The sequence below is a fragment of the Papio anubis genome, chromosome 7 (genome assembly GCF_008728515.1).
Source record: "Papio anubis isolate 15944 chromosome 7, Panubis1.0, whole genome shotgun sequence".
Taxonomy (NCBI): domain Eukaryota; kingdom Metazoa; phylum Chordata; class Mammalia; order Primates; family Cercopithecidae; genus Papio; species Papio anubis.
In genome coordinates, this window is record NC_044982.1 from 83325861 (window position 1) to 83338612 (window position 12752).

The 12752-nt window shown below is 42.4% G+C and overlaps 2 protein-coding genes across 13 annotated transcripts in view; one reads left to right on the forward strand and one right to left on the reverse strand.

Annotated features, from left to right (window-relative positions):
* Window positions 1-151: 151 nt before the first annotated feature.
* On the reverse strand, window positions 152-3682 carry C7H14orf119 (chromosome 7 C14orf119 homolog). 5 transcript variants are annotated; one of them, XM_021941011.2, is made up of 2 exons: window positions 2715-3316; window positions 152-1094 (listed from the first exon to the last, which is right to left on the reverse strand). In XM_021941011.2, exons 1-2 carry the CDS (start codon window positions 2873-2875, stop codon window positions 671-673), a joined length of 585 nt encoding a protein of 194 aa, XP_021796703.1. In that variant the 5' UTR covers window positions 2876-3316; the 3' UTR covers window positions 152-670. The 5 variants fall into 5 exon arrangements, with proteins under 5 accessions (XP_021796703.1, XP_021796705.1, XP_021796707.1 ...); XM_021941013.2 differs by having other exon boundaries at window positions 2786-3127; XM_021941015.2 differs by lacking the exon at window positions 2715-3316 and adding an exon at window positions 3595-3682 and having other exon boundaries at window positions 262-1094.
* Window positions 3139-12752, forward strand: part of ACIN1 (apoptotic chromatin condensation inducer 1) — a 37600-nt gene continuing 27986 nt past the window's right edge. For 2 of the 8 annotated variants that reach the window (XM_003901582.5, XM_003901584.5), the window contains exons 1-4: window positions 3139-3779; window positions 5190-5255; window positions 8099-8210; window positions 8630-8749. In XM_003901582.5, coding sequence (XP_003901631.1) covers window positions 3468-3779; window positions 5190-5255; window positions 8099-8210; window positions 8630-8749 — 610 coding nt within the window. In that variant the 5' untranslated portion in view covers window positions 3139-3467. Of the gene's footprint in view, window positions 3780-4040; window positions 4168-4211; window positions 5086-5189; window positions 5256-8098; window positions 8211-8629; window positions 8750-12752 lie in introns of those variants that run through there. The other 6 variants (XM_017961038.2, XM_009211185.2, XM_009211188.3 and 3 more) reach the window with 5 other exon arrangements.

Consider the following 12752-nt stretch of genomic DNA (forward strand, 5'->3'; position numbering starts at 1 on the left):
TTTGAGGTTACAGTGATCTCACACTCACTGATGATCATGCCACTGCACTCCAAACTTGAGCGACAACTCATCTCTTAAAAAAAAAAAAAAAAAAGGTCATTGTGATTTGGATTCAGTGTGGAGAAAGAAGCAACTAATTATCTCCCTCTCCTGATTTTTCATAATTTTATTAAATCATCACTGGGAAAACTAATGGTTTGGGTATCACACAATTACACTAGAATCTGATAGGAGTGGTAAAACCAGCCAATGGAATCCAGGTAAATTACAAAAATGCCACCTTTTATTGTCCTGTCTTATTTCTGGGGAAGGAGGGTTCTACTTTACACACTTCATGAGCCAGCAGTGGGCCTGAGTTATAATGTGTAGGTTCTTTTTGGTTATAGCTGCAGAAGAAGCCATCAAATTCTTGAGGATTTGACATCTCTTGGAAAGAAGCAAACTAGTAGACTGATAAGCGGGATTGCTTAGATTGATAATATTTACAAATAGGAGTCCAGTTGACATGCTATTACTGTTGAAATAACCATGCCTATACTGGTCAGTGAGTTCAGTCAGCTGGTCTGAATACCAGTTCCAGAGCTTTAGATGACACATTTGAATTATCATTGTAGAGAGTCATGGCCTTGGCTCCATCAGCTATGGTTATCTTCTTTGGTCTGAATGCCTATCAGTCCTTACCAGCTGTAGCAGCCACTGCTTGGTAAAACTTTGCCACGAAGTCTGGCTCACTGAACTCCAGCTGTCTGACAAATTCATTGCGCTCCTGCTCAGCCCAGCCTCGAAACCACTGATCCCAAAGATGTAGCTGACACTCAAAGATAGAAGGTGGTCGGTCTGCCCCAGACACACTAAGCTGCTCCAGACTATCCAGCAATGGCTGTAATTTTTCTGGCACTGCCTTAGCTACCAGGTCCTCTAGGAAACGTTCACGCTGGGGACCTGACCAATTGGCAAACCAGTGAAGAATACACTTCATCTCCTGGGAGGTGATGTAAGACATCGGAGGAGGGGAAGGGTTAGTATTGTGTGGTACTGAGGGTAAGAGAGATGGGAAGGATAGCGGCATTGAAGAGGATGACTCCAGTGGCATCCTGAAACATAAAAGCACTGTTATACGCTCTCCAGGTAGAGCAACGAAAATACAACTTTCAAGCAACAAGACATCTTACCACACTCAATTAGCATCTACAGAGAAAATTACTTTTTATGAATTCAAAGACCCAAAATTAATAAAGTCTTTTATTTAGATTATCCAACTACCTTAGAGAAGTCACCAAAAATAACTTCGTTTCCTATTTGCCTGCCTTTTTCAAACCCATTCTTCCCTACCCACTGTCACCCTCCATCTTTCTTATAAAGAACCTAAAAATAACCAATATATTTCTTGCTCACTCTCTCCCTCTTACTTCTATGTGCCAGGCTGGGTAAAGAAAAAAACAATGATTAATGTTGGTCCATCACATCTTCTCCAAAACGAAAAAGCATACATTTTAAAATCTAGTACGTGCAGCTAGTCAAGGCTGATGCTAGTTGTTTTGTAGCTATCAACAGTGGGGGAAGAAAGAAAAAAAATTATTTATGATGAAAGAGGTTTCAATGTGCATATAAGCCTCTGAAATATGCCAAGAACTTCATAACATTTGTTACCTCCTTACATTTCCCGTAAAGCACCAGAAAAAGAGCAGAGTAAGAGCCTTGCTCAAAATAAGGTAATGCAGTAAAAGAACCAGAAGCCCGGGTGTTTGAGACTTTAAAAAGAGTCCAGTTGGTTTGTTGGCTTAGAGATCTAACAACTGTTACACTACTTCATGACAATCCATGTTTTTAAACAATTGCCCTTAATATTTAGTATGGGCCAGACACAGTGGCTCTTGCACTTCCAAAGTAATCTCAGCATTTTGGGAGGCCGAGGCAAGAGGATAGCTTGAATCCAGTTGTTCAAGACCAGCCTGGGCAACATGGCAAAACCTCATCTCTATAAAAAATTTAAAAACTCGTTGGGCGTAGAGGTGCCTAACTGTAGTCCTAGCTACTTAGAAGGCTGAGGTAGGAGGATCACCTGAGCCCGGGAGGTTGAGGCTGCAGTGAGCCCTGATCACACCACTGCACTCTAGCCTGGTTCAGAGTGGAGTGACCCAGAGCGGAGTGACAAAAAAAATTTTTTTTTTTTTAGTATGGCATCTATTGGTGGCTTGCTATTTATTTATTTATTTATTTATTTATTTATTTTTGAGACGGAGTCTTGCTCTGTTGCCCAGGCTGGAGTGCAATGGCGTGATCTCAGCTCACTTCAACCTCCGCTTCCCGGGTTCAAGCAATTCTCCTGCCTCAGCCTCCCGAGCAGCTGGGAATATAGGCATACGCCCGGCTAATTTGTTTGTATTTTTACTAGAGACCGGGTTTCACCATATTGGCCAGATTGGTCTCCCATTCCTGACCTCAAGTGATCCGCCTGCCTCGGCCTCCCAAAGTGCTTATAGGCATGAGCCACCGCGCCCGGCGCCTTGACATTAATTTTGCCTCATGAATGCAACGGAAAGATCAGCCTATTTGACTTCAATAGTTTTCAGTCTCTTAAATCTCTAACATATCTCTTAAATCTCTAAACCATTTGTCTGTGACCTATTTTACTGTTTGTGTTTCTTCTGCATCAAGTTGGAGGATTGCTAGTGACAAAGAAAGAAGCCCCTAAACAATATGAGTTCAAGTACCAAAAAAGTTCAGGGCGCTTGCATTTTTCAGTTCTTGCCCTACAGGAAGCAGTTCCTCCAAGGGAACTTACTCTCTTCTTCGGAGAAACGGAGAATTTTCCCAGAATCTTGCCACACGGCTTCCAAGGCAAACGCAAACTCAAACTCAAGTTGAGCGTCATAAATCAGTTCATAGTCTGGGTCCGAAGACACGGCGCTGCCTGCCTCTTCCCCACTTTGGAGGCCACGGAGCTTGCTATTCCGATTCCGCCCCCCTCCACAGGCCCCACCAAAAAAAAAGCCTAAGATGGGAGTGGCTGGGATTCAGAGGACAGAGGGCAGAAGCTGTTTGCGTTAAGGAGTAGGTGGCTTGCCCTATTAAGATAGTCCGCAAACACCGAGTCTGACCCGGCCCATAGAAGTACTTCCACCCCGCTTACCTCCCCTTTTCTCTCGGAGGGCACCCGAAGATTGTCAGGCGTCCTTAGACTCCAACTAACGCTGCAGCTTCCAAATTTCCTGAAAACCCTAAGCTGGGCCAGCCCGGCAGCCCACGCACTTCCGGCCTCGGACCCGCCCCAAACACCCAAGCGCCCCAGCGCCTCATCTCTAGGTCCGGAGATAAACGAACATCTCCGATTATGGTTATACCAGAGTCGAGGGCTTCCGAATATATTCGATTCAAAGCTTCGGCAAGACGAAGAAAACCGAGCCTGAAAGCAGGGCGAGAATAGGGGGAGCTGCAGGGCGGATGGAAAGAATTGATTGGTGCCGATGTGGAGACGGAAATATCCGAGGACATCCGGAGGAAGCCGGGGAGTTCTGAGTGGTAATCGAGGGGTAGAGTATGGCAGTGGGCGGGGTCATCTCGGTACGTTCGAAGGGCGTTGGCGGAAATTACCGAAGATGCCCGAAGCCGTCGGGACGGACCCGAGTACCTCACGCAAGATGGCGGAGCTGGAGGAGGTGACTCTGGACGGGAAGCCTCTTCAGGCGCTGCGGGTGACCGACCTGAAGGCCGCACTGGAGCAGCGAGGCCTAGCCAAGAGCGGGCAGAAGAGTGCCCTGGTCAAGCGGCTCAAAGGGGTGAGGAGTCGGCGTTGCTGGGGTGTCGGAGGAGAGCGGACCCGGTAGAGACGAGCCTCTGCCGCGGCGCAGGCGCAGTATCCGGGCTCGGCGCGAGCTCGCTCAGGCCGCCAGCGCGAGCCTCTGGATCCGCGCGCACGGTGGTTGGTGAGGTTCGCGCTGGAATGGCGATCGCGCCGGTTCCCGCCTTAACGGCAGCAGCGCGAGCCCAAATGGGAGGGTGTGCACTACTCTCCAGGAGTGTCTTAAGCTCCTTCCTCCTTCCCCCACCCCCTCCTTGTTTGTATCTGTGGTTTCGGCGCATGCGCTGCAGAAGGAGTTAAATCCCACTACAACCTACGGCGTTGCTGGCCTGAGGGGGGCGAGTTGGGCTGGGTCGGAGTTAGGGGTATAGTTGCGCGGAGGGGTGGATGGGGTTGGTATCGGTATCTGCAGGAATAGGATTGGGGTAGGGTAAAATGTCTGCTCGATTAGATGAGGTGAGATGAAGAGAGACCTTTATGTGAAGGGACTTGATGAGAGAGATGTCTAATTTATAGGGCATCTAGTGGCAATTTGGGTAGTTAAGAATTTGGTGAATATTGGTGAGAGAGGCGAGGCAGGTTGATATGTATTGGGGGTTTTGAATCAGTTTAAGTAGATTAAGGTGGGAATGTCATGAGGTAGGTGTAGATCGATTCGAGTGTATAGGTTTGGTTTAAAGAAGGGAAGATGAGGATGTCTTGGTTTTAATTAGAGTTCAGTAGGATACGTGGCAGGTAGTGCAGATTAGGTCTGGGTTGGCTCCAGGGTTGAGTTGGCAGACCGTTGCTTATACAGAAGCTGATTGTGTGTGTGTGTGTGTGGATGGACGGACTAGGTTAGACCACAGTTCACAGGGTCTCTGGTCATTTTCTTCTGTAGCTTCCTCTTTGAAAATTTTGTAAATTTGGTAAATCTAGGTGCCACAGTACTGGAAATTATACAAATTGACTCTAGTCCTGGGTAACCCTTTGACCAAGTAATTCCATCAGGCAAAAACCAGGAGCCCCATGGCTGCTGGTTTGAGTATTTTTAAGTAGTTTTACCTGCATGATCAGATTTAGAAGGGGCACTTGGCACAAGTGCAGAAGACAACAGGGATTTTAGTACTGGTTCTATTACTGATATTGTGACATAGCCAGGTCACTGATTCTGTGTGCCTGCATTTTATATCTGTACGTTTAGTAACAGTAACCATGGCTACCTTTAAGGGTCTTCTGGTGATGAATGAGAACAGTGTCAGTAAAGGATTTTCAGGTCCCTGGAAGAGGAATACAGTTTAATTGTGTGTATTTAAGTCATTGCATTTAATTAAGAGGTTGTGGTAGAGGTGGGAGTTTTTCTTTTTTTTTCCTCATCATTTCTGACTTTTACCCTTCTCTATACCAGGCTCTAATGCTAGAAAATTTACAGAAACACTCAACACCCCATGCTGCATTCCAGCCAAATTCCCAGGTGAGAAAGGTTTATTCAATGGAGTGGGCTCTTTGGATATACAGACACATGGCAGGACGTGGTGTTGTACATTTCATGCTTAATTCCTCACGACTATTTTCCTAAGTTCCCTTGGTCAGAAATGTTCTCAAACCAGGACAGTTGAATTCGAATCACCCAGTTGTATACAAGGGCCTGGAGTAAAGAACAGAATCAAAGGCGCTATTAGTTTATAATAATTGAAATGGTATGTGCAGAAAGGTGTGGCTTCCATTAATTACGTGTAGTACAGAGATCTGAAGTCATTTATCTGCCATGAATTTAGGAAAGGTAGTTGATGTCTTTGAGTATAGATATGAAGTAGACCACCAATGTGACAGTGTAGGAAAATAGTTGCTAATTAGGAACTCTTGTTGATGTAGATTTACCAAGGGTTCAATCCTGTGTAAGTCACCCACCATTACTAGTGTTAACTACTAACTCAATGCACTCATTCATAAGCATTACTAATAGCTCCTTTACTTAGGATAAGAAACTTAACCTTTGGAGGCCTTGGTTTCCTCCATTTCCTTATCTGTAATGTGAGAAAAAGTCAAACTAAACCCATGGGTTTATAACTGCTCTCGGGGTTTTGTGGAGCTGCTTTGGGGAGCTTCTTAGGGGAAATAAATACCTTTTTCTCAAGTAAGCAAGGCTCATACTTCTCTCTTAAACTAGATTAGATCTACTTTTATCCGCTTTGACTATTGAGTTTCTGCATAAGATGTCTTTTAAATTATTCCACAGTTAAAATCCAAAAATTATAAGGCTGCACAGTCTCTTAAAGTTTCTTTCAGTTTTTGAAAATCCCCTCTTTATAATGTGTCATATACTTAAAGGAAAAATCCAAGTCTTTGTTAAAGCAGTGGTGTGCAGCCTCAGTACTAGATGAAGTCCCAGGATACTGTGGAAAACAAGAGAGCCCTCCTACTCCCTTGTTATCACCTCATTAAGCTGTAAGTATCATAATCTAGCCAGCTTTCAGAGGTTCAATTAAGTACTTTAACAAGCATAAGAAACTGCATAAGTTAATCAGCTTAATTGTATTCTTTTTACCCATTGCATTTTAGTCTTTGAAGCTTTGCTTTTATTAACACAGGGGTTTTGCAGCAAACATGCCTATTCTGTAATACATGCAACCCACCCTTAGGCAATGTCCATTGAGTGCCAAGAGGCTCATTTCTACTTTAGTTGAAAATAAACATTTACTATGTTTAGGAAACATGACTTAATGACTAGAAAGTATTCAGGTTTTTTTTTGCTTTTTGGGGAGTTCTAAATAAGACTTGCTAAGCAAGAAGGTTCTAGGGAGGAGAACTTGTGAAGAGAAAGCTGGAGGTCAGAAGAGCAACTTGGGAATCTATTACAGAAAAAAAATAGGAAAAGGCATAAGCTCCTGTTACCAAGGATTTCCTTTCACCTATACAAAATGGAGTTATAACTTTGTCTAAATGCTCAATGGATATCCCTTTTCTTAGTCTCTTAATTTCATGCTTTTAAATACTATACTTGGATTTTGGAGACGTTTGATAAAATGTTTCCTGGATATGAGGCCCGGCATTGTGGCTCACACCTGTAATGCTAGCACTTTGGGAGGCCAAGGCGTGTGGATCATCTGAGGTCAGGAGTTTGAGACTAGCCTGACCAACATGGCAAAACCCCATCTTTACTAAAAATGCAAAAATGAGCTGGGTATGGTGGCACATGTCTGTAATCCCAGCTACTTGGGAGGCTGAGGCAGGAGAATGACTTGAACCCGGGAAGCAGAGGTTGCAGCAAGCCGAGATCACGCCATTGTTCTCTAGCCTGGGTGACAGAATGATACTCCACCTCGAAGAAAAAAAGAAATGTTTCCTGACTAGGTAACAATTGATCTTTTGGAGGAACTGGCTTTTTTTTTTTTTTTTTCCTTGAGATGGAGTCTTGTTGTTTAAACCCAGGCTGGAGTGCAGTGGCACGATCTCGGCTCACTGCACCTACCACCTTCTGAGTAGCCAGGATGACAAACTCACACCACAATATGCCCAGCTTTTTGTATTTTTGGTAGAGATGGGTTTCACCATGTTGCTGAAGCTGGTCTCGAACTCCTGAGCTCAAGCAGTCTTCCCACTTCAGCCTCCCAAAGTACTGGAATTGCAGATGTGAGCTACCATGCTTCAGTCTTGATACTACCAAAAGGAAATTTTAGATTACCCTTTAGATAATGTTCCATGTAATCTAGGAATTTAGCCTAAAAGGTATAATTACAGGAATTTTAATTTAAGGTTATTTGTGGCTGGGCACGGTGGCTCACACCTGTAATCCCAGCACTTTGGAAGGCTGAGGCGGGTGGATCATTTGAGGTCAGGAATTTGAGACCAGTCTGACCAACATAGTGAAACTCCGTCTCTACTAAAAATACAAAAATTAGCCGAGTGTGGTGGCACACACCTGTAATCCCAGCTACTCAGGAGGCTGAGGCAGGAGAATCATTTGAAGTCAGGAGGCAGAGGTTGCAGTGTGCTGAGATCACGCCACTGCACTCCAGCCTGGGCAGCAGAGTGAAACTCTGTCTTAGAAAATAAAAATTAAAAAAAGTAATTTGTGTACCAATATCACTCTTTGGAAACTGAGTATTTAAAACAAAAAATTATATGCAGCTTTCTTTTTGCCCTTTTTTTTGTGACTCAAGGCTATTCTTTTCTGCAATATAGAACCAACTTAGAAAAGAGCTTCCCAACATTTTAGTTATCTTTCTTGGGTCCAACTTTGCTCCATGGAATTTTCTTCTTTGCATTTTCCTGGTTTGTTTTCCTAGACCCTCTTTTTTCATTTCCTCTACACAGATTGGTGAGGAAATGAGCCAGAACAGTTTCATAAAACAGTATCTGGAAAAGCAGCAGGAGCTACTTAGGCAGCGTCTGGAACGTGAAGCTCGAGAAGCTGCAGAACTTGAAGGTAAGCCCAGATTGTCACTTTTAACAAGGAGTTCGTCATTCTTAGCCCTGTCACCGAGTAGATAGGCCTGTCTAACTAGGCAATTTCAAAAATAAGTGAGGCTGAGACTGCTACTTACTTGCTTTCATAGCCCATGAAGCCAAGTGATTTACTATTTACTTTTGTCAGGGAAGAGGACACTTAATTTGACTGTCTTGTTAGAAGAGGATTCCTGCCAACAGGAAGAGTTATAAGTAAATTAAGCTACCATTTAGATGAAGTAGTGCTGAATCCCAGGGAGTTTTTTCTTTGTATATGGTGCTCTTTTTGGTATGTATCTCTGTATCTGTGACTTTGCTGACCTCCTTCACTCCTCTACATATTCCTACATGCTGAGTCCTTCACTCCCTCCCTGCCCCGACCCGATCTGTACTTTGCAGAAGCTTCAGCTGAGTCGGAGGACGAGATGATCCATCCTGAGGGAGTGGCTTCCCTGCTGCCTCCTGACTTTCAGAGCAGCCTGGAGAGACCAGAGCTGGAGCTCAGCAGACATTCGCCCAGTACGTATCTCCCTCCCCACTGCGCTGTTTTGTCAATCCTGCGTAGTTGGTGGGGGGAGGTAGTTACACCTCCTTTCATGCTAAGCCTCCATGAAAGTCCCAGGGAAATTCTGTGACATTGATATTTGACATCTGTTTCTCATGGAAAGTATACACCCTTTTTGAAGTCTGCTTTCACCTATATATTGTGTTACCTTCTCAGTGTTTTACAAAGCAGTGTGATTTTTCTTCTCATCTGTACCTCTTCAACTCTTCTACCTCTGAATTTGGCAACAGTCAACTCTTTTTCATCTCCTCACCAATCGTGTATATTACATGTTAACACATTCAGTCATCTCCCCAAATTGGGCATCTGCTGTGGTCTAATCAACAGATTTTTATTGTGTACTTGTATACCAGGCACATGCTAGACACTAGGAATATAGTAAAGAAAGAAGTCTCAGCCCCAAGAAACTTAGTCTAGTGAGGAGATGGACATTAGTTACAGTTGTATTGGCTGCTGTGCAAGGCAACCCAGAGTATTATGTGAGCATATATAATAGAGAGCTCTGACCTAGTATATGGGATTGGTTCAGGCAAGATTAATTAATTTCTTCACATTATAAAAAATATTAAGCACCCAGGCTGGACGCGGTGGCTCACGCCTGTAATCGCAGCACTTTGGGAGGCCGAGGCAGGCGGATCACCTGAGGTCAGTAGTTCCAGACCAGCCTGGTCAACATAGCGAAACCACGTCTCTTAAATACAAAAATTAGCCGGGCGTGGTGGCAGGCACCTGTAATCCCAGTGACTCGGGAGGCTAAGACAGGAGAATAGCTTGAACCCAGGAGGCGGAGGTTGCAGTGAACCGAGATTGCACCATTGCACTCCAGCCTGGACAATAGAGCAAGACTCTGTCTCAAAAAATATATATAATAATAAGCACCCAATTTTGCATGATATCTCAAGCAGAAGTCTATAATACAGACTTTGTCTTTTGGGTACTCCCTGTCTAAGTCAGTATACTTTCAGGAGAACATGTACAGGTTGAGCATGCCTAATCCAAAGACCCAAAACTTTTTGAGCATTCACAGGACACTCAAAGGAAATGCTCATTAGAGCATTTCAGATTTTGGGTTTTCAGATTAGGGATGCTGAATCAGAAAGTATAATGCAGATATTCAAAAATCCAAAATCTAAAACACTTGTTATCCTAAACATTTTGGGAAAGGGATACTTAATATGTATATAAGACATGTGGATTGTTAGTAGATTTATTAAACCAATGCGTAACTTAACAAGTATTTTGAATAATTCGTAATGTTGAGGGGGTGCAGAATCCACCATAATCAGTATTTTTAGGATGTATGGAAGTTTCCAGCTCTTCTGAGTAATATAGAATTCCTTCGTGGACTACACTTGATTTTAGTCAAAAGGCTGAGCAGCGATAGAATCTTCATGGAAATATATTTTTTAGAAGATATTTAATGGTGGGAAAGAAATTATCCAAAAGGTTAGAGAAAATAGAGGGCCTTTGAGCCTAGTTTTAAGGTCATGTTTTACTCAGTCCCTGCTTTTCTTGATCCTAGTCTTAGACCCAGAAAGACATTTTTAGAAATCTTTAAGTAAGAAAATACTTCGGAATTATTAAGTTCCTTAGGGACCTCTTTTCTCCATAAATATGAGAGTAATAGACCCTCAGCTGATCCACTTTACTCTCTGCGCCCTTTCCCCCCCGGTTTCAAAGCCAGGAGGAAATAGAAAGCTCTTACAAAATTGTCAGTATTTCTTCTCACATAAAACTAAAAACAAAAATTTATTGAATTCCTACTGCGTACATATCTCCATGTGAGAGTATGTTGGGAGTTAGCACAGCGTAAAGTCTGTTAGGAAGAGAGAACAATTACACATAAATCGAACAATAGAAGATAGTATGTGACAGTGATAGAGACATAGGGACCCAAAAGAGTGGAAGAGCTCTGAGGACTACAGTGATTAGAGAAAGCCTCATAAAGAGGTATAGGATTTGAGCTGAGCCTTAGAAATGGTTTGGCAGAGAAGATACAAAAAGATATTTTTAGGAAGGAACAAAGGCAGAGACACAGGAATGAATATGGTATTTTTAAAGGAGAGGTAGTAGACTAGCCTGAGTAGAGTATTTCACATTTGAGAATAGCAGACTATTGTCAAGGTAGACTATTAAAAGGTAGATTAGGGTGATATACAGAGGGCTTTAAATGCCAGGCCAATAAGGCTATGAGGGTTTTTTTTTTTTAGTTCTATAGGTAATGGGGGAACCATTGAAATTTCTTAATAGGACCGTGATTTGATAAGGAGCTCTCTCTTTAAAAAAAAAAAAAAAAAAAAAAAAAGGCTCTCAGTTCTTAATATAATTTGAAATGAAAATGAGAAATGATTTCTGAAATAGATTTCAAAAGCAAAGATTTAGAGTAAGGGTAGCCAGTCTTTTCAGTGCTTTATGTTGTCAGACCCTGCCCATGGCTAATAATTGATGGAGGAAAAAAAAAATAACCCAGAGGTTTAAAAAAAAAAAAAAAAAAAAAGGTAAAAAATAAATTGAAAAGCATAAATGTAGTAAATTGTAGAGTACTGCCCATCATTTCCTTACATGCTCTTCAGTGTCCTTTATGCCATAAACTTTCCTACCTCTGATCTTGGCTTAGATAAGAATCCCATTGTAGATGTTGTACAACATTTAGTTAAGGTCCTGAATGGAGTGGCCGTTTGGAGTTCTATCAGTGCTTCGTTGGATCAGCATTAACCCTAGTGTTTGCCCAGACATGAGATTCTTCCAGGTGTAGTATCTCAGTCTGCCATATGCCAGTATGCCATTGCAGTGGCAGCTTATTTGTTAGCTTTGGATGTTTTGGGGTTCTTTCTTGAATAATAAATTTTGATTAAGTTTCCTACTAACGTTTTTCTAAACACTTTTGGAACCTGAGGGGGATTTTTTGTTTGTTTGTTTTAATATTATTATGTTTAAGAATATGGATTCCTGGCCTCTACCCAAAGAATCTCAAGGAATGGTAGTCCTGGGACTACATTTTTTAAAAACTCCCTGAGTGGATCTGTTGACCAATTCATTTTATGAATGACTAACTGAAGGAAGAGTTTTTCAGTGTTGCAATTTATCAAGATCTTTGGTTTGTATTCCAGCATCCTCCTATTTATGTGCTATTGGCAAAATCCCAAATAGGAAGGAAGAATTGGTTTGCCCAGGTATGGTGTCTCACATCTGTGATCCTAGCACTTTGGGAGGCTGAGGTGGGAGGATCTCCCAGGATTCTGGCCTAAGCAACATAGCGAGTCCTATCTGTACAAAAAAATAGAAAACATTAGCTGCCTGTGATGGCACATGCCTGTGGTCCCAGCTACTCGGGAGGATGAGGTGGGAAGATTGCTTGGGCCCTAGAGATCAAGGTGGCAGGCAACAGAGTGAAACCCTGTCTCAAAGAAATAATTGGTTTATAAAATCCTGTCTGACTTTCCCTCTTATGTCTCCATCACTTTCTTCAGATTTTTCTAAGGTGTTGGGACTCATTATCCACCTACCATAGTCAGAAATTATCTGAATTTCCTTCCATATCATGACTGTGTGTACAAAAATTCTTACTGTCCTTAATTTTTTCAAAAACAGCTCAGACTAAGAAAATACATTTTAAAATGGATATTCAGAATATTGATTCTTTAACAAAGGTGACTTTAGCTAGCCTTTGGCTTATAGAGTATGCCCCTCATTCCTTTTTCTCCATGTTAAAACCTGGATGCTGAAATTGTAGAGAAACACTATGTAACTTACTTACAGGTCTAACATGAGTCAGATTTAGGTTTGGTATTGTTTCCAGGTCTGTATTCTCTTCATTCTTGCTTCTTATTCACACCTAAGGTTACCTTTTAGCCACAGGCTTTTCTTCGATGTCTGGCTACCTTACTTTGGTCCCACAAATCCTGCCCAGTATTTTGTTTTCTAGGATGAAGAACTATTTCATCTATAACCCTTAAA